At 46.1% G+C, this 19,980-nt stretch overlaps 1 protein-coding gene across 2 annotated transcripts in view; it reads left to right on the top strand.

The window, feature by feature from the left end:
• The window catches only part of prkcab (protein kinase C, alpha, b), a 188,537-nt gene that overhangs the window by 96,270 nt on the left and 72,287 nt on the right, over window positions 1-19,980 (top strand). For both annotated transcript variants that reach the window (XM_069194637.1, XM_069194636.1), the window contains exons 4-5: window positions 13,041-13,152; window positions 14,752-14,880. In XM_069194637.1, coding sequence (XP_069050738.1) covers window positions 13,041-13,152; window positions 14,752-14,880 — 241 coding nt within the window. The remainder of the gene's footprint in view (window positions 1-13,040; window positions 13,153-14,751; window positions 14,881-19,980) is intronic.

Raw genomic sequence — 19,980 nt, 5'->3', positions numbered from 1 at the left:
CCCCCGGACCTCGGCAGGCATGGCAACTCCCCTGTGTGTCCCCTGGTTTCTCTCCACCGGGCTTCTGAGGTGCCATGCGCCGCTCTCTATTCAATTACAGCCAAGCCTTGAAGACGGCCGGCCTTCAGATCACTCGCCTGGCTCTTAAAAGGCTGCTGTGAGCAATGAGCGCAGCGCAGATCTCTTTCATGGAATAAAAAACAACGCATCACTAATTAGATCGGCGACGGCCGGGGGTTTTGGTGCAGATAGTAACTTAATGGTGTTTTCTTAACCTGCGTTGATCCGGATAATCATCTCTCCTGGTGCTCAGAGCACTCGCTATCTGTGCACGGTGTACACTTTCACTGACAACCGCCCTGTGGAAATCATTTGCCTTTGTTCTTTTTTTAACTACAGGACAGTTTTGCATTGAGTGCTGTGCAGTTTTCTATCCTAATTAGCTGGGAACTTCTGGACCAGAGGGAAGAGCGCCAACACCCTTGAGGCCTCCCAGTACAGCCCAGGTCCCGCCTTGCTTCTAGGATCTGAGGAGATCTAACTCTGCTGTCAAATCACACATTTAGGAAAAAGCAAAGCTTAATTCCAGGCTGAAACAATTGGAAAAGTTTAAATACATTTAGTAACACGATGAAGACTTTAACTAAGTAATAAAGTACACTTTAATTATTGAAGCCCCAAATAATATTTTATATTTAATTTCAGATGGAATAATCGGTAGTGATCAAAGATTTCACGTGAATTTCACCCAATTTTTTGCTTAGTCTTTTGCCTCATTAAGCTGCTCTTTGGTTCCTTTCCTTTCTAATGTTTTTAAAGGAGATTGCGGCACATTTGCAGTCAGTTTGTAAGTATAAACCCACTGGGTTATGAAACCCTATATTTATTACCATACATGAGGTGAACCTGAAAACACCCACTTTGAAAGAGCAGCAGAGATAGGCCTTGACCTGCCGACGAAAAAAACAACCAGTCCACACATCGAGAGCTGGCTGCGGTTTTCTCCTAGATCCCATAGCTTTGAAAATCGTGTCGAGGCGGAGAGGGGAAAAAAGAGTCTCACAAATCCGTAGATAATTTAAAGGCAATCTTGTAGCATCGAGATAATTAGCGACAATCCACAAACCTGATTTTGGGGGAACTGTTATTGATTAAGTAGCGAGCTGTGCCAGTCCTGAGCTGGCTCTTGCTGTATGCCGTGTGACATGATAGCTCTTCGGCTCCTGCTCTCAGCCATCGGTATCGGAAGCGCAGCAGGCGATACGCGGCAATGCAGCGTGGGTGGAAATAAGCCAATTCCAGTGATGCGCCTTTAATTGAATGAGCGTGTGCCCGTTAAGAGTGCACTTTCATTCCTAGCCAGGCGAGGAGCTCCACTCCAGCAGACGCCAGGGTTTGGGATGGTTCGCAGCGTGTGCGTGTGCGTGTGCGTGTGCGTGTGCGTGTGCGTGTGCGTGTGCGTGTGCGTGTGCGTGTCGCCCGGTGCGTTGCGCCTTGGGCAGCAGGTCACGTTGCCGCAGCCTTATTTAGGCTGACCAGACGTCCTCTCCTCTTTTTGAGACCTAAAATATCGGTCCGACCGGGATTTATAAAATCCCATAAATTGTCCGGGATTTTGTTTTGCCCGTTACTCAGGCTGTGTAAACGAACATGGGCTTGCATATCCAGTATTCAGTCAGAATGTGATTTCCTGCATTCCGGGGGCTGAAGCACCACAGGAGCCAGTGTTGCCCCCCCTGGAGGAAGCTGCTGTAATCGCCCTGGCTGCGGCGGTGTTGTGACCAGGGCTGAGCGAGTCCTGCCGGCGACGCGCTGTGCCGCGACCGGGAATGTGTCGGATGAGTTTGATGGAGCAGTTTGCTGACAGACTGAAGAGTCAGCCCAGGGTAGTGGCCTGTCAACTTTCACGCTACCGTTCAAATGAACAGGTCTCATGGGGACACAGGCTTCCCTGCACTGCACAGTCACCTCTACAGCTGGTGTCAATATGTGATATTGATATTGTTCGCTGGTACTCTGTGCAGCTAATCAGCCTCTGTCAGTTTATCATTAATCTATAGGCTCAGCAGGCTTAGGGTGACATAGGGTTCAGAATGATTACTAGCATAGTATTGGCTAATGAATGTACTTCTCTGCTGAGCACGCCAAGTTTATAAGCAGTTGGGTTTCGGCTCAAAATGAGACACAAAGTACAAAGGAATTATGGGAGTTTTTGTGACTCAACAGCTGAAAACAAGAATCAGTCATGCGTCATTGTGCTTATAAACAATTCTGTCTCCATTTGAGGCGATACAGTATATAAGCTGTCTGTCTAACTACACTAGTATTGCAAAACTTTTAGATCTGCTAAAGAGCTGTTTTTGTGAAAATGAATGATTGATTGCTACTTGATATTTTTTGATTTAAGCTCCAAAGCTGTGGTTGTCCCTTAACCAGACCAATCCTCCTCTGGGGTTGTACTGTACCCTTGCGGGGTGACTGGATCAGTAATTCAGCATTACTGATACTTTGTTCTCTTTGTGGTGATACAGCTGTCCCTCCAACGGGCCGCTGTGCTCGTTTTGATGTTCCTGGCTTGAGGGTGGCAGATGGGGCTGTCTCACAGGTACACACAGGTGTCTCTTACCTTGTGCGACCAGCGCTGTGCCCTGTTGCGTGACTCCCGCACAGATGATACAGCTAATGACCCTCTCCTCGGTGGCGTCTCCCCTGATGAATGGAAAGCCTTTTCATAATGACGTAAAGCTTGTGCACAAGGCTGCCCAGCGATGCCCTGAGATGTGCGCCGCTCTGGGCTCTGAGTGCACTTATCTGCTTCGTGGGGCCACTGTAGTTTCCTACTAGGGTTGTAGTAGGACCCTTGTAGTAGGGCCCTTGTAGTAGGGCCCTTGATTTAATTCCAGAAAACCTGGAATACAGAGTAAATTGCTGTGGCTGTGTTTTAGCTTTTCCCAAGGAAACCGGAACTTGGGAGGCTTATGTTTCACAGTGCTGCTTTTGGCTGGTGGCAGGCATGTCCTGGGCTTGTATTTGATGGAGCTCCCGACATCAGAGGCCTCCGCTTTGAAGCGGCTTCCCAAGTAGCGCCTGGAAATTCTCGCACCCTCTTTCAGTTGAGTATAACTCCGCTGGGATCTCTTGGCATGGTATTTATTTACCTGTGCACATGTTTAGTCGCGCACCTCACTGTGCTCTAAATCCAAAAGACTCTGCCTCAAGTTCTCAGAGATCACAAGGTCATCTCAGTGATGTGGTTCTCCCTCTGTATCCGGTTTTCCTGAGTCCTTCAGGAGTACTTCAAATGTGCAAAACAGCCCCCTAACGTAACCAAACTAGACTGAGAGGTGAAAGCGACCGGTTGGGGCTTACAGTAATTTATCATCCTGATAAATTTTGCTTTGTGTCTGGTGAAAAAATAAGAGGTGTAAAAGTGAGTAGTGCCACTGTAAATATTTTATGAATTTGGCCCAAGGAATAAAAGCAAAAAAATATCTGGGCCACACATGCCAATTCCCTTAGATTGCTCAGGGAACATTTTCAGCTGTTTTCAGGAGGTAAAATTCACCGAAGATGGCAAATGCCAAGACAAGGAGCAGCCAAATGCAGATTTTCTTGATTTGTTTTTTTTTCCAAGTAAAACCCGAGAGCTGGGAGGGGAGAATATCCGACCCTTTAGACTCAGCTGCGCGTGGGTGGACATGACTAACTGCAGCTGGCTCATTTTCTCTGTAGCTTGTATATTCCGATGCGCAGAGATCTCCTGGTGTTAATTAGGGGTCTGGAGTGATAGTCCTGTCTTCAGGAGGCTGTGCAATTGAAAACACAGCCTCCTCCATCAGGGGCTCACCTGAGGACAGACCTGTTGGACAACATACCGTAGTTGCACAAGGATAACCTGAATTCTTAGAGAAATCCTGAGATGTTTTGATTGCTCACCTTAATTTGAGTTTTAAATTCCCTCAGTGTGTGTGTGACACAAATGCATTATCAGCCCTTTTAGGTTCAATAAAGATGGTTCTTCTGGTGGAAAACTGCTGGTTTAACTCTTGTTGTAGATGTGATGCAGAGCTGCCTCCAGAACTGTAATGGGATTGAGAACGTGTGGGCTCTGGTCAAATAAATGTGTGCCAGTTGTTGTTGGTTGTTTTACACTAATCATATTTATGTCTTCGCGTGTCTATTGAACCATCACTGGAGATCTTGAGGTGACCAGCAGCGACTCTTTCACAGAGGAGTCTTGGCCGAGAAAACTCACACAGCAGACGGCGCTCAAGACACGCACAGACAGATCCACCTCAGTGGGCTCATTAATAATATAGATGTGGCCACAGCAAGTGCGCAGCATCTCTCTGGGTCGCGCAGAACAAGACGGCTCCCATTCAGCTGAAGCAGCGGTTTTCGCAGGGATTTGTCAGGAGTCGGTGTCCAGATAGAAACGGCCTAGGGCTGGGGCGGCTCGCCGTGCGCAGCGCACTCGCGGGCCACAGACTGTGGGGGCGTTCGCAGTCACAGCGCCTGGATGAGTTTCCCGGATTGTGTTCTGTTTTCTGCTGAAAACCTGTGTTTAAAAATCTTTGAGCCAGTTGAAAACAAGCTGAGCTATTTTAGCTTTGGGGGGCTTTGGTGACGGAGACATCTGTTACACAGCGAGCCATGCGCAAGTTCTGGCAGTAATTCTGTTTTGTAACTGTGTGGCGCGGTACGGCGGTGTGTGCGTTTGTTTAAGAGCAACGCGTTTGCTGTCCCTGTCCGGAGCGGCAAGGCAAGGAGGAAGAGCTCTTTGCTGGGATTTGCGGATGGATAACTGAGTGTGATGGTGAATCCGAGATCGATACGAATAAAGATAACTGCATCTAAAACGTCTACCTATACCGTTTCTTTACACAAAGGGTTGTGGGAGTCTGGAACAACATACCCAGCCATAACTGTGACACAGACGCCGTTAGTTCTTACAAGAAACAGCAACCAATAGAGTCACATACTTTGTCACGAGTGATATCGTATTCATGTTTCCCATACGCCGCTCATTTTTTTTTCGGTTCTTTTAGTTTCTTTTATTTTCCTGCAAGTCTTCATGATCGTTTTATGATGTTGTGATGTTGTGCTTCATACAAATTACACTGTTTTTATCTATAATGCATTTGATAATTTAATCCAATAAAAATGCTTGAAACAATCCCTTCCGTGAACCCATAGCTCAATCCACTACAAGCTGCCGAGTACTGACATAATGTGCTTCTAGCGCCCCCAGTCTGCATGTAGTAGGAACTGCACTGCCAAGTCACTAGTAGGTTTGTAGAAGCAGCCCGTTGCAGGAAAGGACTGAGAGTGGTTTGGTCTTGATTTCTCTGCACAGTGTATGATGGGTTATCATTTGTATGCATAGTCAGACAGCATACCAAATGGCTGTTCTCTTCAAAACAAGAAATATTCTCACAGAAAGCGCAACTCAGGAGAAGCACACAAACAAAACACAATAAATATTAAATCCCCTCTCTACCAGCAAGCCTCTCAAGTAACAACCGCTACTATAAAGTGTTTGATTATCTATCTTTTTACTTCTCAGTGATTTTTAATTTCCTTGACTTCAGCTTTTTATGTGAAGCACATCGACATTCACTGTCATGGGATGTTGTGTAATGAAATTTGCTGTGCTATTTCTTGGGTCATTAATATAAGTCTATACAAGTAGTGTAGATAAACCACAGTGCAGCTAGTTCATAACATTGCCAAATAGACAATTAAAACATTTGGTAACACATTATTACTGAAGGGTATTAATAATTAATCATTCCTTACACTTCTATTGCGCTTTTCTGGACTCTCCACTCAAAGCACTTTACAGGTAATGGGGATCCCCTCCACCACCACCAGTGTGCAGCCCCACCTGGAGGATGTGACAGCAGCCATAGTGTGCCAGAACGCCCACCACACACCAGCTCTCAGTGGGGAGGAGAGCAGAGTGATGATGCTATTTCAAAGAAAGGGTGTTATTGGAAGCTGAGAGGGCACAAGTCCCATTTAAATAGTTGTGTCTTGTACAGTGAAGCATCTGAAAGAAACTCCTCGATATCCTTTAGTTTTCAGTTGATAATTTATTATAAGTTGTTGCATTTACAGTATATTGCATTTTTAAAGGCATTAAATGGTCATGTTTGCATTTGTAGCGTTTGTGCTGCTCCAGGTTTAGCTACACGAGCTATTCATATGACCAGCTCTTGTTTGAGAAACTGTTACTTAACACAAGAACTAATTGTTTGGCTTTGCTCTGGGGACTGCAGTCCAGGCTTGAACTTTCTGGTGAGCTGCTGCAAAGCTGTGTGTATTTGCACAGTATTTGTGGAGCGGAGGGAAGGACCACTTATCTTGATACACTTTCCTCTTTCAAAGGAACATCTCAAATAATTTGACTGTCTAAACTGGTTGTGAACACTGTCCCCCCAGAGGTAATGAGACTCGTGTGTCGTATTGAAAATACATTAACATGTTGTTGTAGTAAAGGTCCATAAATGTCTGCTAATACATAAGAATAATTAACATCTTGTCGTAAATGCCTGTACATCTTGTTTTAATTGTTATCGCTTTGATTACCCTGTAATTCTTTTGTCAGGTCAATAAAGCTCTTTCAGTTGAATCCACAATGAATGGAACAGCTGTTGCAACTGAAGGGAGGGGTGTTTGCATTTACAACAGATCCTTTTCAGAGATCCTGGAGAAACTAGTTGCCATTCAATTACAATCCCGTTTGTCCTCTGATGGCCTCTGTGAGCCCTTTCGGTTTGGTGTTCGACCAGCCCACAGCACAGAGACGGCCTTGGTCTCAGTTCGGCATGGCCTGCTGTTAAACTCGGGCTCTGGTTCTAGTCCTCTGTGAGATCTCGCAGCTGCCTACATGACTGTGAACCATCGCATCCTGCCAGGCTGCCTTGAGACCTGTACGTGTGTGGATGCAAAGGCTTTGAAGTGAGCCGAGGCAGGAGGACTAGCTTTTTGACGAGATTTGCGGATAGACAATTAAGCGTGATGTCTGAGTTTTATTTGTCAAGTTGGGCAGTTTGTTGCCGTCGATAATGCTGTGGAGTCCAGAATTTGACCCCCTCTCTTCAGGTCTCCCTGACTGTAGCCTTGCATTATGCCCTACTGTGAGAACTCTGGGAGGGGTCTTGGTTGATCTTAAACTCTCTTGTCCATATTCAGCCTATTCTTGATCACACCGCTGCAGAAAGCCCGATTCACGCCTTCATCACACCTCCACCGGATTACTGTCATATCCTTTACACTGGCTCCCTAGCCGCTCCCTCTGCAAGCTTCAGAATGGTCCACAACTCACCGGCTCAGCCTCTAACGGGTTCTCTAATGTGCTCTGCTGAGGCACGCGGTTTTAGAAGTCACCTTCTTACAGGTGCAAGCGTCTCGGGGTGATGCTTTCAGCCGCCCTGCTCCCCGACTCTGGAGCTCACTTCTTGCTAATTTGAGAAATGACAACTCTTTTACAGCTTTTAAACCTAGAATAAAGACTTACCTGTTTAGGCAGGCTTTTTAGTAGTTTGCCTTTTCTCTTCTTGTTGTGTTTTTATCTCTATCTTTATTTCTGTTAATCATTTTTTGTATTTTTCTTCCTTCTCTTTTATTTTTACAGGGTTTTGCTTTTACCCTGCAAAGTACCCTGATCCCTCTTGATGTACAAGGGCACTGAAATAAATCCCTCTTGTTGTGAGGTGCTTGTACTGTAACAGGAGAGTTTGGAAGCAGAGGCTCTCATTGCTGTCCTGTCCTCTCACCTGCCTGGATCGGCTCATTTCCAGGCCCTAACTGCATCACCACCAGGGTCACCAGAGGTGCATCATCAGACGGTGCCACTGTAGTGACCAGTCCACAGGCGCACTTACTCAGTCTGTTGCATAAAACTGCTTCTAGTGAAAATTTATAGCTGCCTGCTGAGTTTCGGAAATTTTTGGGAATGCAAAAATCTCGGAAGGTGTTGAAGTGAAACGGGGAAAAAAAAAACTACTCAGGAGCACGATCGCTGGCAGCCTCTCTGCTGACGCCGGCTGAGCTGTCTCTGCAGGGGATGTTTTGTGCTGGAGTTTCTGACAGAACGCCTAAATTTAGATCAGAGACGGCAATTAATTTGTTAAGGGGGGTTTGCGCGTGTCACTTACCTTTACATCTGGGTGAAGCATTTTCTTTTAACGCAGTTCTGGTCAGGAAAATGTTCCGTTCACTGGGAGTGTGAGTCACTGAAATGCGCTCGTCTGTCCTTTGACTCGAAGGCCTGCAATTAGAGAATATGTCAGAGAGGTGGGGGCAGTGTCTTGGTGGTGGGGGGGGGGAGGTGTGTGGTCTTCGTGCTCGGGCGATGGGGAAGCCGGGCTGTGAGACCAAGGGCCCGTTGCCACAAGCAGGGGGTTAGCCAGGCCTGACCTGCGTCACACCCTGCTCTGCTCTGCCCTCACCCGGCCCGTTCTTGGCAGCCTCAGAGGCACACGGACAATCCAGTCAACCCGGTGGACATCTTCAGGGTCAACAGGGAAGCACGATCCAGAGGGCAAAAGTGGAACCTAAGGCAAAGTGCTTTAAAAACCCAGAACAGGGGACACTTCTTCACACAAAGAGTGGCAGGAGCTGGGAACCAGTGATTTAATTAACTACTCACTACCAAGCGGGCTAGATGAGCTTAATGGTCTGCTCTTGATCGCACCTATCTTATATGTGTTCATATACAGTACACTACTGTACATTTCTTTACTGTTATTCTTAGGATGAAAGAAATCTAATCTAATTTCATAATCCCTCTCTTGTGGGCTCATGAGTTCTTTACCTGCGTGACATCTCCTACTGAAACGCCTGCACCTGTTGTTACCTGTCGTGAAGTTGGAGCTTGAAAGACGATGAGGTGTGGAAGTGTGTGTTGGGGCCGATCGAAGACCCACGGCCGTTCTCTTTTTTACCGAGTGGCGGCTGCCATTAGAGGAAGTGGTCTTTTGGAAAAAAGATTCACTGGGAACTTGAAGTGTGTGAACAGGTTAAGTGGGTGCCTGACTCGGGCTCAGTGCTGTCCTGGATGGGCAGAAGATGAAGAGCGTGCTGAGACATAATGGCTGCAGCTGGTAACATCATGAGCGGTGGCGCTAATACCTGTATATTAAAACCCTGCTGGCCAGAGGCACGGGGTTTGTATTTGAAAAACATTTCATAGTGTATCAGACACAGTTCACCCCTTCGTTTGCATCAGAGTGACTGAGGTTTTCTCTTGTGGCTGAGCTGCTGCTGGGGAGAATCTCTTATAGAGCCACAGCTGACCTTGTTGTGATCAAATCTTTGTACACTGAGGGCTTAACCGTGACCATCTGCCTCATCTGCCTCATGATGGAGCAGACAGTTCATCCTGAAGTCTGTTCACAGTCCAAGGAAAGTCTGAGAGGCTGTTTGGATTCAGTCGGGAGTCTGCTCTGGACCTGCAGTTTGGAGGTCCCCACACTTGGAAATGACTAGGAGTGTGAAGGAGACTGAGACACTCTAGCACAGCTGAAGATCCCCTTGGTGTGTCAGAGGAGCGACTGAGACAGAACGAGAGATGCCAGGCACTGATAAGACATGCTGCCAGTTCTTTGTCTCCAGGCACTGATAAGACATTCCCCCCAGTTCTTTGTCTGGATGCAACAAAGGTTTCTGGGCGAAAGCGATGGAGCTCAAAGACAGTGAAATGCCACCATGCTAATTAAAGCTATGTGGATTTCTCTGGGTGACTCACGCTGTGTCAGTCAGCAGCCACATAAACAGTGTTTTCCAGAAAGGGCAAGTGCAGAAATGAAGGCTTTGTGTGCTGGGTTTTGTTTCCTGAAATAGCAAGCCTTGTGGTGCTCTTGCAATAAGAGCTATCATCTTCAGAAAAAGCCAAGACGCAGGTTTGCAACTAGCATTTTTCTCAGCCTTTCCTCTGCTGGGACATTTGTCATACAGTTGCCATCTGCAGTTGCTGACTAAGCTGAAGCATGGCTTTGTGCAAATGTAGCATACTGTATACTCGGCCCTGGGTTTTCACTGGAGGCTCTTGTGGTTTGTGTTTACACCATTCCTGTCTGCTCGGAGGTTGAACTTGGTCTACCTGCGTTGTGTCTTATCTTTATCATGGGTCACCCAGGCTGCGACTTGCAGGTCTGTAGCTGCGCTGGAGTCATTATGGAGCCCGTAAGACCTTGTAATTAAGACGTAATACCTGAAGAAGCATTCTTACCCTTTGAGAACCATTATTCTTCCAGTAACAACAAAGGTTAGATGGCCAAGGCATGGCTGAGGGCCTCTTCTCCTTAACAGGGGACGCCGGTGATTTGTAAGAGGCACAGTACAGTACGTCAGTGCATTGCACCTTATCATTACTGTATTTTTAAGACACGAGACCTAATTTTGTTTAAGTGAACTGTACCCTTAAATAAGGTAAATGAAAATTATAATGCTCTAAAATGAGTTTTTAATTATATAAACACTGGACAACAGGGCATCTTGTGTTGGCACTTGGATTGAAGCTTTGTGCTGTGGTGTCGCAGTTTCTGGGCACACTCCAGTTGTGGATCTCAGTCAGACTGTATGCAGACTGGGCTTGCAGTCCAAAGGTGATGGGCTGCATGCCCAGTGCGTAAGGAGCATGACACCCGCGTGTTACTCCTGCTCATTGCAATTCTGTGGGAGTGTCCATTACAAGTGTTCATTAAAAGTTGATGCCTCTTATGCATAATTTAATATACAAAGCTTGAAAGAGTGCTGTTTGAGTGGCAATGAGGCGTGATGAATTTTGGCATGTAGCTACGTTGTACTGCGTTCAAATACACATTCAAAGAGCTTTAGGTTTCTAACCACTTCACCCAGTTCAGGGTGGGGAGCTTAGACCCTGTCTCTGTGTGGGGTACACCTGGACAGGACACCAATCCATCGCAGGGCACACACTCTCACACCTAGGGACAATTTTCCAAAGAGCCAGTTAACCTGCAATGCCAGTATGTTGGTATGTACTGTAGTGCCTCTGTTTCTAAATCAGTCAGCTGGAATGTTTTTGTGTTTCTTTCTTAATTACTGTGCCTGCTTTATTGTTCCCATTGGAGCTGTTTCTGTTCATGCTTGTTAATGTGTAAAGCCTCATGTCGGCCTGTGTGTGTTTAAGTGGGCAGGTATTTAAGAGACGGGAGCCCTGGGGGGGGGGTTGCCTCTTGCTCTTCGGTAGTGTGAGGGCAGAGGTAGACCACATGAGCAACCCGAAGACACTGTTGAACAGCTCAGGGCAGTTGCCCGGTTTGTATTTGACACTGTAATGTTATTCAAACATTTCAGCCAAGTTTTTTTTTTTTTTTTTTTTTTTTTTGAGGCTGCAAAGCCAAGGCTTTAAAAAACCAAAAAATTAAATCCTTTAAGCATGAAACAGATTGGTCATTACCCACTTCAGTGCGCTGTGTCTGGTCTAATTCATGCAAATTAAAGCTGGGCATGATAATGAGATGCAGGATAGAAGTGTGTAACGAAAGCTGTCCCTCAGGTACAATAAACTGCTGGGGTGCTGAATGATTTCAAACCTGGCTCCTCACACTCAAGCAGAATGGAACTGTTTTTTTCCCCCACTTTATTTCTCACAACATTTCATTTTCTATGCCACTGTCTGCTACCTGAACATACCCAGTCTTAACTAGAATCACCTGATCTCCCACCTGCCTCCTTCACAGACCCAAAATCACAGACTGATGAGCCTCCTTTTTGCAGATGTCGTCTTCAGCTTTTATCCCTGTGGGGGGCGTCTCTAGCTTGTCTGATTGCTGTTAGAATATGGAAATGATCTGAAATAATTGCAGTGTGTTTTAGATACTAACATAGGAAATACTGTATGAGATTTTACACACAGCTCTTGTATATTGTATGCGTGGTGATGCAGGTCTATACAAGTCGGTGTCAGTGAAGAAAACACTGCTTTGCGCTTTACACTTCACAATTAGAGGCACGGTATGCAAGCAACGGGTGATCATTCTTAGTACTACGACTGAATATCTCAGCAGTAGTGAATGCCTGTGGTAGATATTTTATAAAGTCTTTTTCACAGCTGTAAAGTTATTTTATTCAGCAAGGGTCCTACATAGATTGCAGTTGAAGGGGGCTGCAGTCGGAGGGAGGGCATGGAGACCAGTGCTGGCGCTAGCTGGTGGCATCTAGCTGCAGGGCTGTGGTGCTGCTTTAAGACCGTTAATAGGAGCCATGGCTCTGAAGCACAAGGCAGGCTCGCCCGTCCAGCCTCTGCTTCGCTGCGTGCTTCAGAAGAATGTGCAGGTTGGCGCTCTGTTCTGCAGGACTGGCTGCTGTCTGCCCGACTACACCGGCTCAATACCGATACAGTTTGCAACAACTGCCCTGGTGGTATTAGAAGCAGATGCTGCAGCGGGACCCTTTCATAAGCAGTAGCTGGTCAGGGCTCTGGGTCGTGGGTGGGAGGCATCCTGCTTTGCTCGTGTTGTCCCAGTAAATACCCTGCCGTAGAAACGGAAGCTCCGCAGGCCGTTATTCTTGCACGACTGACCTAGCTGGTCAAACTAAGAGTGAAGAGATACAGTAAATAAGAACCTTTCAAGCGAAGAAGAATCCCTGTGCTGTGAAATGATTCTCTGAGGAATCTCAGAGGATGAACAAAAAAAAAACGTTTCGGCTTTTGAAAACTGAAAAGCATATCCTATCTGTCTAAATCCCAATAAACTGCAGCTGTTTGTCCTCAAATGCCTCCTTTATCCCCACTGTTCCTGCCTTTGTGAAGCTCACACGCCTGGACTGCCAGCAGCGTGGCTGGTCCTCTTCTCGTTGCCTCCCGGTCAGGGATGCGTTTTAGGGTAGAATTCCGACATTCCCACCTTCACTGGGCCTGGGGAAAATTAAAGGCGTGCAGCGTGCTGTACCCGACAGGGTTGATGGTGCCGGGAGGCGGACCAGCGTTGGGTGTTGCAGCAGTACTGACCCACAGGTCTTGCGCTTTGAAGTGAGCTTGACTTGCACATGTGTTCCCCTCTTTGCAGGACCCCAGGAGCAAGCACAAGTTTAAAATCCACACCTACGGGAGCCCGACGTTTTGCGATCACTGCGGGTCGCTGCTGTACGGCCTCATTCACCAGGGGATGAAATGTGACAGTGAGTGTTCCTCCCGAAAACCCGCAGCAGCTCCTCTGGCAGGTGGCCGAGGCCCGTGGGGCCAAGCAGTCTGCGCTCGTCCCGGCGAGGACACGGCTTCCCCTTCCCTGCGCCGAAGACGATCAAGCGCTTTTGTTATCAGCCGATAATGATTCTCTGTATAACTGTCATAATAGAATAATAATGACAGTGATTGAGAATATGCAGTGCGTGGGGCAGGTTCGCAGCCGGTTCAATGTGTTTTCTTGCCTCGAAGGAGAGTAAATTGTCACATTATTCACGCAGTCAACGCGGGGGTCGATAGTTTTATAGGATTGCGCTGTTCAACTGAGCAGAGAAGAGCCCAACAAGGCAAGGCCCTTCACTTCAGAGAGCGGCCTGTTTTTTTTCCCCTGTCTGGATGTCTGTCAGTGTGTGTGTTGGCATGTCAAGAGCTGCAGTGCTGCGGAGGTGAGTCACGACCGTTAACACGTCCATCCTCTGTGAGGACTCCGTGCCGCCTGGGAGCCTTTCATACTTGGGTTCCTTACAAAACTATTTCTTGGTAAGCGTTAGTGTGCAAAGTGCCGTTTGTTAGTGCTGGTTAACAGCGGAGAGAGGATCTGCTCCAACCTGCATGGCCGTGATTGTTACTGGTTTCTCATTCCTCTTTCTTCTCCCACAATCCCTTTAACGGGATCATTATTCACAGTGGAAATAGACTTTTTCAAAGACGATTAGCATGTTTCACTCAGGTGAACATGACACACGGAGAGAAATTGGTATTGGGTCAGATAAATAGACATGCTTGCTGTTAATAATTTTTCAGGAGCTTGAAGGTTATTGTCTGGTAGCAGCGTCTAAACCGAAGGACTGGCCCAAGGGTGTTTTGCATGAGAGCAAGTAATGAAGCCCAACATAATTCAGGTGGTGGGAATATCTGTATATTCATTACATTGGATTGCTATTTCTATTTGTAAGACAAAGGCACTGATGCCAACCTTGGGCTCTGGAGCAGAGAGGAGCTGAGAGTTAGATCTGACTCTCCCTGCCTGGGGTCTATAGCTGAAACCCCTGCCAAGAGGATTAATATTACTTACAGGGCACCGAATTCCAAAACTGTAATTAAACCCCTGCGCTCTTGCTGCCAGAACACTGTCTACCTGCAGCACGAGGTCCTTTGTTCCACGTCAGGGCCCTAATTCCTCTGTGAGAAGCCTCTACAGTTTTTTCTCCTGCACAGCTCATCGCATGAAAAAGGGGCAACCTCGTGCACGTCCCTCTTCTCTGACACAGAGGTGCTGAAAGTGACTCTTTCCTAAGACTTGCTTCATCTCCACAGCTTTGTCAGGCCTGGTAAAAAGCCCAAAGCCCGGATCAGTAACAGCACTGTTATGTTGCTGCAATAGTCTTTAATGGACAGATTCTCTAGAAAATGTGCTTTTCACTGTACAGTACAGTATGTGCATTCCATGCAGTTGGCTGCCCTGTGAGTATGATAAAAGAGAAGCACAAGGAGTTGCACCAGCTTTAGACCAGGTGTGATTAAGTGCAGGAATCCCAGCTGAATGATTCGTTCTTGCCGTTCAGTTACCAGGCCCTCTGTTTCTCTCTTGCCAGCGTGTGACATGAACGTTCACAAGCAGTGTGTGATGAATGTACCCAGCCTCTGCGGCATGGACCACACGGAGAGGAGGGGGCGGCTCTTCCTGAAGATCGAAGTCAATGGAGACATGCTGCACGTCACAGGTTGGGAGCAGGGATTGTGGGATTGCGGGATTTTAATCCTCAACAGGATGGCGGCAGTTCACTGTAGACCGACTTGTTCTTCACAGGTTCTGGGGACACCTAGGCGGTCCTTAGTTCAGCTAAGGAAGCCAACAAGTGCAAACAAAACTTCTCTCTCCGATGTGTGTAAAATCCACACTAGTGTGCAGCTGACAGTTTTGTGTTCATAAATGGTTCTGCCACAGATTTATTTCGGATCGTTTCAAAAAGATTTTTCGAAACTCTAAACTGTGATATTTAGCGGAATGTTTGCATTTAAATTAGGAGTCCCTAATTGGAAAAACGAGTCCCTCAGCCTGAAAATATTCATAACTCTACTTTCATCAACGTGCAATTAACCAGCGGCACGACAGAGCTCGGTTTCTACAAGTTAGTGATTCTCTGCGAATGCTCTCTTTCTGTATTACAGGTTATGAAAAATGTATAAAAGCCATTTGCAGCCCAGGGTGAGGGATATTACAGATATGAGCGCTGTAACAGCCTGCAATTACAGTGGCTGGCCTTTGTGGACAGGTTTTGTGTTTTCTAAATAATCCAGAAGCTATCCCTTAATCTAGGTTGAAGACCTCATACGCCGCTGTTCTGCGCGAGCGCTGCGGCCGGTAGTTTGTATTTTCTCTGGGGCTGGGGGAAGCTGGGGTCCGAGGCGGAGGAGATGGCAATCGGTGATAAGTGGAAATGAAAGAAGGTCGGAGGAAATGAAAGACTGGGACCGGAAATGACAGCGTGGCCGGTGCTTCGGGAGAGAAAGGAAAAGGAGGGAGAGAAAAAAAAAAGAACTTCAGCCCAGGGAAATGAGCAGGATGAGCAGGATGTGGCTTCTGCTTTAATCGTGTGAAAAGCCAACCTTCCAGAAAGTCAAATACCTGGCACAGGGCTGGACATGGGGGTTCAGCACCATCTCCCAGATCATCAGCTTCTCTGGTAGCGGGGTGCAGGAGGGAAGCTGGAGGTCGTTCAGGGCAGTGGCCCGGGTGCAGCGCTGTGTCTTTTTGAGAGCTCTGTTGCTTGTGGTCCCCGTTTCTGAGAGCTGATGTGATGGCATGGTGTTGGATTTAGAGCAGTTCTTTTATTATGTGGGGTACTAAGAAGTAAATTGTTATTGACAGTGCAGTGTGTGTGTGTTGGTGTTTTAGTCTCCTAGGAACCCAGATTCCCCCTGACGTGCTCTAATGCAACTGCGTCATCAGTGTTTCCTGAGGAGTTATTGGCTTGTTAGTCTGAGGACTGTAAAGGGTGAAAATGCAGATGTTTGTCTCAGTACCGATGGGCTGTAAAGCTTACTAATCTCCATGTGGCTTCCTAGATGTTTTGTTTGCTTCAGGATTTTCAGTCTGGTACCGTGCACATGATTAGTGTGTGTTGTCTGTGAAGGGAGAGAGGGAGATCTGCTCTGAGGGCTGTGAACGATACGAAGAGTGATGCGAGCTGGAGGAAAGTCGATACTCATTACAGCTGAGCTGCCGGTGTCTACTCCCACAGAAGAAAGGCTCAGTGTTGGTGCAGTTCAGTGTCCGCTCTGCATTAGAACATCTGTGTACATTGTCTGTCTGAGAGTGAGCTCTTTGCATTGCATTTTCTGACTATTTCTGAATGAAGTAATGAGTCAGTTTGTGCACAGACATTTTCCCAAATGTAAGTTAGCAAATGGAACCATAGACAAAAATACCCAAATCTCCTGAAATGTAGAATGTAAGACTTTAGATTCTGAGAGGACTTGCTCGCCCAGTTGCACTGTATCAGTATAACCTTGTAGCAGCTACCATTCTGCGCTGCATCAGTCCTGGATAAATACAGCTTGGTGTACTGAGACTCTGCATCCACCTTAGATTAACAAGCCCAGAGAATATCCTGGCCGAAACCTGAAACTGGCACTGTATAATCAGTAATGGTCAGTAGTCACTGTTGATTTCACACCTGGTAAAGCAACCAGTTCCCTTGTGCACTTGGAAAGTTAGAAACCACTGGCGTATAGGACAGCAGTGTTGGTCCAAGCAAAGACAGTGCATCACTTTGGTGATGCCATTGTGCTTTGAGGAGCAGAAGAATCAGATTTTACTTTGTCCATAGACAATAGAAATTTTCCTTTGGTGTCAATGAGACAACAATAATACTGTATATACAGAGTACATAAAACCATCCAGTGGGATTTTACAGATGTATACAAGCAGTGTAATATAAATAACAATACTATACAATACAGTGCAGTACAAAAACATAAGATTCAACTGTGACATAGATACTGTATACTGTATACAGTCCTTGTAATGCTGTGAAGGGGCTCATTTTCAAAATTTAAAATGGAATGGAACTTGGAATGCATGACATGTTAAAATATTTTCTGTAACTTTGGTACTTTGGAACTTTGTCCAGACGGTAATTTTTAAAATTGGGAGCGTGGAGCATTGAAGGTTGTGTTTTTAAAATGTCTTGAAACATTTTAACAAAGTTGTTGGTCATTAGTAAAATAATCTGCAGAGTTAAATAAAAGTGCTGCAGTAGTGTGTCTTGAAATGGAATTCTTAAAAATTCTCAAGGGCTGTCAGTATGATAACACATGTGCCTCTTTCAACAGTGCACCTGTGACCTTGTGGGTCACTCTAGGATCCTAGAGATTCATAGACTAGTGCTATAAACTCTGGGTAAGGTGCTTGCTGTGTGCTGCCAGTCAGCTCACTCTCCCTGTACGTCCACTCAAAATCAGACTAAAAACATACAAGGTTGTCCATGTAAATAATAATAATAATAATAATAATAATAATTGCTTACACTTATGTAGCGCTTTTCTGGACACTCCACTCAAAGCACTTTACAGGTAATGGGGATCCCCTCCATCAGCACCAGTGTGCAGCCCCACCTGGATGATGCGACGGCAGCCATAGTGCGCCAGAACGCTCCCCACACATCAGCTCTCAGTGGGGAGGAGAGCAGAGTGATGAAGCCAGTTCATAGAGGGGGATTGTTAGGAGGCCATGACTGGTAAGGGCCAATGGGAAACTTGGACAGGACGCCGGGGTTACACCCCTTCTCTTTTCGAGAAACACCCTGGGATTTTTAATGACCACAGAGAGTCAGGACCTCGGTTTTACGTCTCATCCGAAGGACGGCACCTGTTTACAGTATAATGTCCCCGTCACTATACTGGGGCATTAGAACCCACATGGACTGCTGGCCCCACTAACACCTCTTCCAGCAGCAACCTTAGCCCATCACAGTCACAAACACCAGCAGTCCAGCCCAGAGTGAGTGAGAAAGGAATAACAGGCAATGAACATGAGAGGAAAGCCCTTCGTAACGGCTGAGTAACCGGCCTGTGTGCAGTATTTCCTGGAGAGAGAACATTGTCAGCCACATGTTCTCTGGCCCAGTGCGCTGATGTAGACAGGTATTGATTTCTCATTGGCAGGCCTGGCTGGTGAAAAACATTGCTGATTAATCTTATCTGTTCCCATCAAGGTAAGAATTAAATCTGAATTGGATTTGACTTTCTATTAGGGGCACAGTGGAATTCTGTTTGCATTAAAATGCTTTTCATGTCCTCCGAACAGCTGCACGCTGATGATAACCACAGAGCAGTCATAATTTTAAAAACAGCGACCATTGGAATCATTTACCCTGCTGACCAGTCTTTCTTCACAAATCCCCTCTTCGTTGTGTGCACAGATGTTCATTATACACACATAACCAAATTGTATGATTATTGGATGTATAGAATGACGTGGTAACTTTTTTTATACTACAGTGCCATGCAAATGTATTGCAATTAATATTCTAAAATAAACAGTACTGTTGAACTGTTTCACAGTGCGTGTGGTCACTTGAGATCACAGTGTTTACCCAAAATGTATGGTACAGTATATTGTACTTATCATTCATATTCATCTCGCTATCACACATATAAATTGCTTCATACTAGAAACATTTGAATACATTTGGTTTTGCTATTTTGGAGGGCACTGTATATATCGCCTTCTGTGTACAACATCATGGAGATTCTTACAAAATAGAACAGATACAATAGTTTTCCATGGAAAGTAAAAAAAAAAGGAAAACTGTTGTAAAGAAAAGCTCATTTCAGTGAGTTAATAATAATGGTGGTATTTATTTTTGGTCTTGTTACTTATTTAGGTTGTGAGGTGTTGGCATAATGTTTTGACAAATGTGTGTGACCTTTTTTTAAAAAGCAGACCATACTTTTTTTTCCCTTAGTACACCAGCCTGACTTTGTCTTCTGCAGCAGTGTAAGTGTGCTCCCAGTGAAACAACGGTTATTGAAATTGCAAGAGCTATCAAACAGGGGAAACCAGGGGATGACAAAGGGCTGTTTTCCTTCAGACAGCTGTGACTCATAATCACAAGTCAAAGGAAACAACTTCTTAGAGGCTGACCTGTACAGTAACTCCGCCAGCGCCGAAGCCCCTCGTATTTCATCTGACACGCCGAGCTGGGGAGAGAGCTCCAGAGAGCCCCAGCTGAGGCTCCAGAGAGGTGCAAGCTCTCCATGTACAGTAGCTGATATCCTACCCTTAGGCCCCGTGAAAGTGGTTCATGGTTGACTGCACCCTCTGTGGACAAGTTGATTGCGGGCTGTGTCAGATAGCGGAGCAGTTGGGGTTAAGGGCCTTCCTCAGGGGCCCAACGGAGTAGGATTCCTCTGCCGGCTGCGGGATGCGATCCTTTAGTGTTTAGCTTCAGTGGGATACCAGCCTTGAGTTGCAGGGTGATAATATTCGCTGGTCTATACTGAAGGCTTTTTCACCGGCCTTTCAATTTATTTTCTTTATGAACAATCGCCATTTTCAGATTTAAAATAGGAAAAAGTCTCTGGGAGTTAGACATTTACAGGGCTAACTGAAAGGCTTTTTTATTTAGAATTGAAAAAATAATGGTGTATAGCACTACAGTTGGGCAGGATAAGGAAAGACAAAAATGAGACATTGTGGAAAAATGACCTTATCTGACACAAATTTGAATTAGAGTAACAACACGTTTTTCAAACTAGTGTGATACTGTGGATGCTGGCTTTGTGACAGTGCAGCTCAGAATGTCGTCTTGACATCC

This window comes from Lepisosteus oculatus, chromosome 9, assembly GCF_040954835.1.
Source record: "Lepisosteus oculatus isolate fLepOcu1 chromosome 9, fLepOcu1.hap2, whole genome shotgun sequence".
In the NCBI taxonomy this organism is placed as follows: domain Eukaryota; kingdom Metazoa; phylum Chordata; class Actinopteri; order Semionotiformes; family Lepisosteidae; genus Lepisosteus; species Lepisosteus oculatus.
Note: the sequence above shows the minus strand (reverse complement) of the source record. Positions and strands in the feature narration are given on the sequence as shown.